This window comes from Pelophylax lessonae, assembly GCF_965119305.1.
Source record: "Pelophylax lessonae genome assembly, chromosome: 4".
Classification (NCBI taxonomy): domain Eukaryota; kingdom Metazoa; phylum Chordata; class Amphibia; order Anura; family Ranidae; genus Pelophylax; species Pelophylax lessonae.
The window spans coordinates 573388089-573398308 of NC_138771.1; the positions used below are offsets into that span (position 1 = coordinate 573388089).

The 10220-nt window shown below is 44.1% G+C and overlaps 1 protein-coding gene across 1 annotated transcript in view; it reads right to left on the reverse strand.

Moving 5' to 3' along the window:
* Positions 1-8174, reverse strand: part of LOC309554069 (endonuclease domain-containing 1 protein-like) — a gene marked incomplete at its 3' end in the record, with an annotated part of 30095 nt that extends 21921 nt beyond the window's left edge. The window contains exon 1 of the mRNA XM_082255600.1: positions 7739-8174. Coding sequence (XP_082111726.1) covers positions 7739-8092 — 354 coding nt within the window. The 5' untranslated portion in view covers positions 8093-8174. The remainder of the gene's footprint in view (positions 1-7738) is intronic.
* Positions 8175-10220: the final 2046 nt, after the last annotated feature.

Consider the following 10220-nt stretch of genomic DNA (forward strand, 5'->3'; position numbering starts at 1 on the left):
GAGTAAGAAAGGGGGTGCCAAGTTAGACCCTGAAGAGAAACCTAAAGAAAAATCCATCTTTAAATCTTCACCTCAGTGGCAAAGTGAAGCAGCGGCCTTGCTGCACACCCTGCAGTTAGATGTCCTCAAGTTTGTGCATAGTTACTAAGTTGGAGTATCCCATTCATCCCTTCTCCCATCCCAGTTCCAAATAAAATACAAAAAAAAAAAAACAATTCCCCTGGACTGTTTATTGACTGTTTATTGACTGAGCCAAGTGTTAAAGTACTAAGATTTCACAGACTGTTGCTATGGGTAACCCAGGGGAATCCATTCTCAGCAGCTCCCAAGGGGGCAGTGCTACATTTATATATATTCAGGCGCATCTCATAAAATTTGAATATCATCAAAAAGTGAAACATATATTTTATGTAGATGCGTTACACACAGAGTGATATACTGTATGTCAAGGATTTCTTTCTTTTAATTTTGATGATTATAGCTTACAGCTAGTGAAAACCCCAAATTCAATATCTCAGAAAATTAGAATATTACATAGAGACAAAGGAAGGGAAACGGGACTTTGAGTGAGGTTACAAGGATTGTTTGTATCTCCATCCCTATTATAACATGAAAAGTGGGGGGGAGGTTTGGGACTTTAAATGAGGCGTGTGGTCATGACCATGAATAGTATAGACAAATTAGAATGTATATGTTCCATATGGGTAGATTTATTAATATGTGAATATAATACAACATAAAAACAATAAATATCATGCAACAGAACATGTCAGGAGATATACACTGGTATGACAAAATGATATAAAAATGATTGTAAGAACAAGAAACATAGTATGACAAAATAAATACATGATCCACAGATTTGCATCATAAATGCTCGACGCGTTTCGTGTATGTAACACTTCCTCAGGAGCTGGTGCAATTCATTAACTGTGGAAAAAGGAATATAATGAGAGTAGCAATGTGTGTAAGAGTATGTAGATGTCTCTATCGGGCACATGAATAAATATGAAAATGGCTTACAATAAAAATAGATGTTGGAGCTATTACCTCTGGTAACTTGCCATGGGAGAACCCCTATATCATCCGCCCCAGGAGCTGAGGGAGCAATGCCAGGCACGCGGGATGGTAAACCGTTTAAAGTAGGATGAAAGGATATGATGGCTGGGAAAAAGATCATCATCTCACTAATCCATTCCGTATGATTTCTATGAGTAAATGCTATTAAATATATTGTAATATTAGTAATAGAGTATATAAAATATGTACAATATATAAAGGAATAGTGAGATGGTTCGAGAGTGGATAAGAAAGTATGGAAAAACTCCCAAAGCCAACTGAAATGAACAAGAATGAAAAAAAATGATGAGTAAAAGATGCCTCATAAATGTAAGCATGCTGTGAAGTAAGGGGGGTGCAGATAAAGCTGTAATGGGAAAATGACATGGTCGGAGTGACCATGGAGTGAATATGGACAGCCCAGTGATTGGTCAAGGAAAATGGAAAAGGAAGAATAGTAGGAATGAGAAATGAGGTGAAAGATCTATGCAGACTGGGAGACAAATCATCATCTCACTAGTCCATTCCATATGGTTTATACGAGTAAATTGAAATAAATATATAATATTAGTAGTAATGGAGTATATAGAGGAATGGTGAGATGGTTTGAAGAATATATGGAGAGTGTGGAAAACCAAAAGAAGACCGAATGGAACAAATTAACAAGAGGTGCCCCATAGATGTATACATATAGTATAGAATGTGTAAGTAGAGGAAAAAGGGGGGGGGGGGGCGAAACAGGAAGAGAAAAGGGAGAAACCAGGACCTGAGTATGTTTACCTGGTGTGAGCAAGTAACTTCCAAGGTCAATAAGGCCGAAGAAGAAAGTAGCCATAGTAATAATCCAATGGGAAAGTGAAAGGATGTAACGGCTCCATCCAGGCGTGCATAAGAAAAGCTCCCAGCGTCACGCTCACTGTTCCAAGGGGGAAAGCCGCAGCAACTGCTGACGGCTTGCCGAGCCGGAGTTGGCGCCAAGCCAACCTCGTGCAGGAACGTGGATGGTACGTCAGCGTGTCGGCCAGAACACCAAGGGGTTGGCGTCTAATGCCACACGGAAAGGGCGTGGCGCCGATGCGCCGTGGCCTGGCCCGCCCCCACCTCCGCGTCACAAGGGCGAAGGAGGAGGGGGAGGGCGGCCAGGGCGCATCGCAGCTCCCGGGGCGGAGGAAAGGAAGAGGATGTCCAACAAAAAGCAAGCACCAGGAGAGAATGGTCATGACAGCAGTGTATGTTACTCCCGGCAAGACCACTGTTAAAGCATGACAATGATATATTGAATATGGTTATATAACATCAAATATTAGTATAATAGTATTGTCGACCCCCGAGTAAGTAGGGCCGACTCCCTGAATGTAACAGGCAATGCATAGACATCAGGGTATGGTCAATGATGGTCGCACGTCTCCATCCCTATATAAGATTGAGACAAAGGAAGGGAAACGGGACTTTGAGTGAGGTTACAAGGATTGTTTGTATCTCCATCCCTATTATAACATGAAAAGTGGGGGGGAGGTTTGGGAGGTTTTTGTCATACTATGTTTCTTGTTCTTACAATCATTTTTATATCATTTTGTCATACCAGTGTATATCTCCTGACATGTTCTGTTGCATGATATTTATTGTTTTTATGTTGTATTATATTCACATATTAATAAATCTACCCATATGGAACATATACATTCTAATTTGTCTATACTATTCATGGTCATGACCACACGCCTCATTTAAAGTCCCAAACCTCCCCCCAACTTTTCATAGAATATTACATAAGACCAATAAAAAAAGGATTTTTCTATCAAAAATGTTGGCTTACTGAAAAGTATGTCCATGTACAGTATAGTATACACTCAATACTTGGTCGGGGCTCTTTTTGCATGGATTACTGCATTAATGCGGCGTGGCATGGAAGCAATCAGTCTGTGGCACTGCTGAGGTGTTATGGAAGCCCAGGTTTCTTTGATAGTGGCTTTCAGCTCATCTGCATTGTTGGGTCTGGCCACAGATTCTCTATGGGGTTTAGGTCAGGCAAGTTTGCTGGCCAATCAAGCACAGTAATACCATGATCAATAAACCAGGAATTGGTACTTGTGGCAGTGTGGGCAGGTCCCAAGTCCTGATGGAAAATTATATCAGCATCTCTATAAAGTTGGTCAGCAGAGGGAAGCATGAAGTGCTCTAGAATTTCCTGGTAGAGGGCTACGCTGACTTTGGACTTGGTAAAACACAGTGGACCAGCAGATGACATGGCTTCCAAATCATCACAGACTGTGAAACATTTTGCAGCCCTCTACCAGGAAATTCTAGAGCACCTTACACAGCTTTACGTACTCAGCCCCCTCTCACACCTGTACGCTCTCAGCCCCCACTCACACCTGTACGCTCTCAGCCCCCGCTCACACCTGTACGCACTCAGCCCCCTCCTCACACCTGTACGTACTCAGCCCCCTCCTCACACCTGTACGCACTCAGCCTCCCTCACACCTGTACACACTCAGCCCCAAATCACACCTGTACGCACTCAGCCCCCACTCACACCTGTACGTACTCAGCCCCCACCCACAGCTGTATGCATTCAGCTCCAAATCACACCTGTACGCACTCAGCCCCCCCTCACACCTGTACGCACTTAGCCCCTGCTCACACCTGTACGCACTCAGCCCCAAATCACACCTGTACGCACTCAGCCCCCCCTCACACCTGTACGCACTCAGCCCCCGCTCACACCTGTACACACTCAGCCCCCCTCACACCTGTACGCACTCAGCCCCCCTCATACCTGTACGCACTCAGCCCCAAATCACACCTGTACGCACTCAGACCCCCCTCACACCTGTACGCACTCAGCCCCCGCTCACACCTGTACGCACTCAGCCCCCCTCACACCTGTACGCACTCAGCCCCAAATCACACCTGTACGCACTCAGCCCCCGCTCACACCTGTACGTACTCAGCCCCCACCACAGCTGTACGCACTCAGCTCCAAATCACACCTGTACGCACTCAGTCCCCGCTCACACCTGTACGCACTCAGCCCCCGCTCACACCTGTACGCACTCAGCCCCCCTCACACCTGTACGCACTCAGCCCCAAATCACACCTGTACGCACTCAGCCCCCCCTCACACCTGTACGCACTCAGCCTCCCTCACACCTGTACGCACTCAGCCCCAAATCACACCTGTATGCACTCAGCCCCCCCTCGCACCTGTACGCACTCAGCCCCCGCTCACACCTGCAGGCACTCAGCCCCCCTCACACCTGTACGCACTGAGCCCCAAATCACACCTGTACGCTCTCAGCCCCCCCCCCCCTCACACCTGTACGCACTCAGCCCCCCCTCACACCTGTACGCTCTCAGCCCCCCTCACACCTGTACGCGCTCAGCCCCCGCTCACACCTGTACGCTCTCAGCCCCCCTCACACCAGTACGCTCTCAGCCCCCACTCACACTTGTACGCACTCAGCCCCCGCTCACACCTGTACGCACTCAGCCCCCGCTCACACCTGTACGCACTCAGCCTCAAATCACACCTGTACGCTCTCAGCCCCCCCTCACACCTGTACACACTCATCCCCCGCTCACACCTGTACGCACTCAGCCCCCGCACATGTGTGTGTGTATAAAATATATATATATATACTGTATATATATATATATATATATATATATATATATATATATACATACACACAGACATGTACACACACACCTGTACACAGCCCCCCCCCTTCACTTGTACAATAGCCCTTACTTGTAAGGTGGTCTTTCTAGTCCCAGCTCTTCTTTCCACATGTGGCTGAGACACAGAGAGGAGCGGCAGTCCAGCATACAGAACCTGTACTGTGTACAGTGCACACAAGAGTAGTGCACATGCAGGAAGTAGCCAGAGGTGGCAGCAAAGAGCCCTATGTGAGCTCAATGACACAGACAGAGCAGCAGTAGCTACCGACTCTCACTCAGAAAGCCAGCGCAGCCACGGGGCACCTCTGTACCCGTCCCTGCCTTCTCTCATTCTCGCCAGGCAGCCGGGCCCGTTGAGACCCTCTGGCCCCTTACAAGTGTATGGGCTGTACTCCCCTGATGGCGGCCCTGATGATCATGGTTTCACTGTGCTTGATTGGCCAGCAAACTCGCCTGACCTAAACTCCATAGAGAATTTGTGGGGTATTGTCAAGAGGAAGATGAGAGCAGGGCCGGTGCTTCCACTAGGCAAACTAGGCAGCCGTCTAGAGCGCATTGCAGCCTAGGGGCGCAGCCATGAGTCGGCACTCTCTGTCCATCTAGAATGATCCTTGTGAGCTGAGGGGAGGGGGCGGCAGTGAGGGAGAAAGAATGGGGAGGAAGAATGGACAGAGGAAGATACCAGGTGTCTGGGGCAGTGGCTGAACTACCAGGCCCTGGCTTTCCACCATTGTTGGGGGGGGGGGCAAGAGGCAGGAAGGGAGCCCACAGGAGTGCTGCCTGCATGATGATCCTCTTTGGCTGGAGTTGAGTGGTGTAAACCCTGGGCAGGAAGTGACTCTCTGCACTGAGCTGGTGGGCAGCCGTTCATTTCCCTGGGTCAGTATTAAGCAGGGTGCAGAGGAGAGCTGAACCTGACCCCAAGCATGGCACTGGAGGGCGTTACCTTTACTGGAGCAGAAACGACGAGGCACCGGAATGGTCTGAGGAGGTTGGGGATTAGAGATGTGCGGAGTTCTCTGACTGCTGCTTCCCCCTTTACCAGGAGTCGGTTGGAGCTGTGGTGAGCACTGTGGTCCAGAAAAGGAGCATCCTAGGAGAAGGAATCAGCAGGATCACGGTGAAGGAGGGCAGAGTGCAGGCCACTCTCTTCATACTGCCCAGTGAGTGTCCCCAGAACAGGTCAGGGTCCCTGGGTGTGACATGGAGGTTCCCTGGTGTGAAAGATAATCAGGGTCACCAGGTGTGCCATGGGGGATAGGGGTCACCGGGTGTAACAGGGTTTTGGGGTCACCAGGTGTGCCATGAGGAATTGGGGTCCCTGGGTGTGCCATTGGGACTGAGGTCCCCAGGTGTAACACGGAGGAACATCAGGGTCCCATGGTGTGACATGGAAAAACATCAGGGTCTCTGGGTATGACATGGAGGAACATCAGGTGCCCCTGGTGTGACATGGAGGATCATCGGGGTCCCTTGGTGTGGCATAGAGGGACATTAGGGTCCCCAGGTGTGACATGGAGGAATATGGGGGTCACAGGGTATGACAGCATAACATAGAGGAGCCATCAGATCAGGGCCACTTGGTATGACATAGAGGAGTTTTTAACCCCTTCCCTTTTTATTACATTTTTTTGGGGGCGGTGGGGGGGGGGGGGGGGCGCAAGTAGCTGGTCTTGCCTAGGGCGTAAAATAGTCTAGCACCGGCCCTGGATGAAAGACACCAGACCCAACAATGCAGATGAGCTGAAAGCCACTTTTAAAGAAACCTGGACTTCCATTACACCTCTGCAGTGCCACAGGCTGATTGCCTCCATGCCACGACGCGTTGATGTAGTAATTCATGCAAAAGGAGCCCCGACCAAGTATTGAGTGCATACTATACTGTACATGGACATACTTTTAACATTTCTGTATTAAAAATCCTTTTTTTTATTGGTCTTATATAATATTCTAATTTTCTGAGATACTGAATGTCTGGTTTTCACTAGCTGTAAGCCATAATCATCAAAATTAAAAGAAAGAAATGCTTGACATATATCACTCTGTTTGTAATAATTCTATATAATATATGAGTTTCACTTTTTAAATTGAATTACTGAAAGAAATTAACTTTTTGATGATATTCTATTTTTTTAGATGCACCTGTGTGTGTGTATATATATATATATATATATATATATATATATATATGTGTGTGTGTATATATATATATATATATATATATATATATATATATATACACACACACCACACACGCACACTCATCACATGAATACATAATTGTTTTCTGGTCTTTTATGTTTTGTTCTGGATCAGGTGAACAGAAGATCACTTACAATAGTGATCTTTTGCTGGCTGCAGTCAGCATCAGAAGCCCAGGAGATGACTCCTGCCCTGAAATGCTTCCTTTATTATAGTCTATATAAAATATATTACATATTATTATTAAATTACAGATTAATCAGTCTAGTACCTTAATGCCTTAAAATAACACATTTTTTTAATCTAATTGGTCTCCTTTTTTTTTAGAATGTTGTACTTTATTATTTTCTGTCTATGTTATACAACTTCAATAATAAAGAAAAGGTTAAAAAACATATTTTTGTCTATAGAAACAAAATATTTATTGTAATATCACCTAAGGAATGTCTTGTTTGTCCTAAAAAAAAAAAAAAAAAAAAATCTATCTATGACTTTGTAATGACAAGCTACAGTATCACTGAATAAAAGCCAATAGTGGAAATGCATAGATTGTTGTGGTCCATAAGGGGTATACATTTACGAGAAATGGTCACCTTAGATAGTCACCTATTCTCTGGCTATTTCTTTCCATATTATCAACCTGGCTTTTGCAGAGGACAATAGGGATATCATAAACCAATGGATGACATACAAGCACCTATTAGCATTCGTTCACTAGGTATAAATATAACTGCATATGGATAAATACATTTTCCTATTAAATAGAATATACATACCAAAAGGATATACATACCTGCGGCTCTAACTGAAATGATCCAGGTCGTTTGCAATCTGATTTTTTATTTGCTTCTTTCCTGTCTAGGATATAGGCAGAATACAGGGGAATGCGCCTTCCTCTGTCATATAAAGTGGCGTAGTAACTTTTACTTTCAAGCGTTTGACAAATATAGGCTGGAGACGCCAGATCAGTTATTTTTTTTATTCCATCTGGAATCTCTTTAAAGTCATGAGGATTGGCTATGCCTTCAAAGCCAACAGGCATTTTTTGTTTGAAGAAGACCCCGGAGCACTTTGCAAAGTCATTAGCAACCAGGCCTTCTGCCTCATAGGCAATGACTACTAGCAGCCAACAGAGGCTCAGAAACATTTTTATGGTTTCTCCAAGGAAGTGAAATCACTGAAATGATCAGTTCACTTCTACAAGAGCAAGACGTGCGAGTTCAATTTATAGTGTGTATTTTAATGGGGCAGGGGGTTAACCTTAAAAAAAAAAAAGGTAGGTGTTCTTTTCTAAAGAAATTCTAAGAAACCACAAGGGCCACTTTCTACACAGTTTCACGTGTTGAAATAGCAGAAGTTACTTCAGAAGAATGGGGAAAAAGAAAATGAGATGTGCCTGATTTGGTGTAAAATATGTGTTGTCATCACTTGCTGCTGTCTCATCTATAGCACACATTTTTTTGTTTTTGTTTAAAGGGTGGTTTTATGGTTTTTTGATTAAATTTTATGTTGATGGGGCCTTTATTTTAGGTCACATTTTTTTTGCACCAAGGCTTCCCCTAAACAATGGGCTTTTGCTCAGAGTGGGTTTTTGGGTGAAATTTAAAATGTTATTTTAGGAGATTATTTTATTTTTTTTAATTCTATGTTGCTAGGGCTTTTTTTCCAGGTAAAACCACTTTCTGTTCTGCAAGTAATCCTTAGTTTCAGGAGTGTTTTTTTTTTTGGATTGTTAATTTCTTTTGGGTTTTATTTTATTTAGTTTGGGATGCTCAAGTGCAGCTTTCACATGTCACTGACCATCCATTCTTGGAATAAGCTATGTGCAAAAACAAAGAAAGAAAGAAAAAATCCGCGCTAAGGATAAATGAAAGAAAGTATGAAGGTGTTGACTGCAACCTACCTTTTAATTGTTCACACAAGTGAACCACAGAATGTAAAATTGAGTGGGGAGGTAAATGGCGCTGTCAAATATCTAAAGGTGTATGGATGCAATAAATAGATAAATAATGATTGCACTGTCCCTAGCAAATAAATGTGTGAATAAAAAATGTAAACCCTTGGCGTAACGTATATCAATAAAACATCAGATATATACAGGTATGACAAAAAAACAGTGGTAAAAAAAAATATGAATAATCCTCCTACAACAATATAAAGTGACTGAGTGTCTATTGGTAAATATTTCCAATCTATATTATGAACCAAGTATAGTGCAAGTGGCAATCAAGGTACAGAAAAAAAGTGCTGTAGTGTAATTGTGAGTGAGCTCCAATCACTGGAGCAAGTTGCAAAGGGGCAAGTGCAAATACAATTTATCACTGATAATAATCTAAATAAAAAGTGCTACTATTTTGTAGTGCAAAGTGATGCGATTCCAAAGTCGCATAAAAGAATGGGAACAGAAGTGAATAAGTTCAAGAACAAGCCCCAAGGTGGGGCAAGTGCAAGTGGATACGAGTAATTTAAATAAAAGCAATAATAGTTAGTGTAGAGTGATGCGATTTAAAAAATCGCATAGTACACAAAATCAAAAGTGTAGAAATCAAGTATGCCAAAAAGATATATAGGTATTAGGGGTGGAGTGTAACTCTCCAAAAGTTCATATAAGTAGTCCCAATAGCACACTAAGTGCTTTCAGTGCAGTGTTAAATCAGTGCAGCATCCATTCAGAAGGTGACTTAAGTGCTTCCAATATTTCTTCAAGTTTGGCCAGTGTGATGGGCTAGTGGTGCTCCCCTCACTCCCAGGACCGCACTTACCAGAAAATGGAACCCCTACAGGGGTGACAGGCCTCTATTCCAGATGGGGCGTAATCCCTATTTCCCTCAGTGGTCCTCTCTGGGTTCCTCTGGATGTAGCCTTAGTAGGGATCCTATCACCATAGGTGACTGGGGATGATCAATGGGGGTCTTATGGCGTATGGCTCAGTGCCCAGATGTAATCCGGGTACACATACGAGGAAGAAAGGCTCGTATAGTGTAGTACCATTAAAATGTATATATATTTATTAAAGAAAGGTACTCACATAAATTGAAGCAAATCAGGCATAAAAATCCGCATACAACGAGTGATATGCAATGCTGGGGCTCTTCTGGAACGCTATGCGTTCCACGAAACCGGAAGTGCGTTCCAAAAACAAAGGCGGTGGTGACGCAGTGACACTCTACGCGTTTCGTCTGTCCGATGTCATCAGGAGTGAATAGAAGCTTGGTGATCTAACCAAATCTTACTTCAAATCTGGTTAGAAGAGCAGCCAGAGGCAGCAGTGCCTT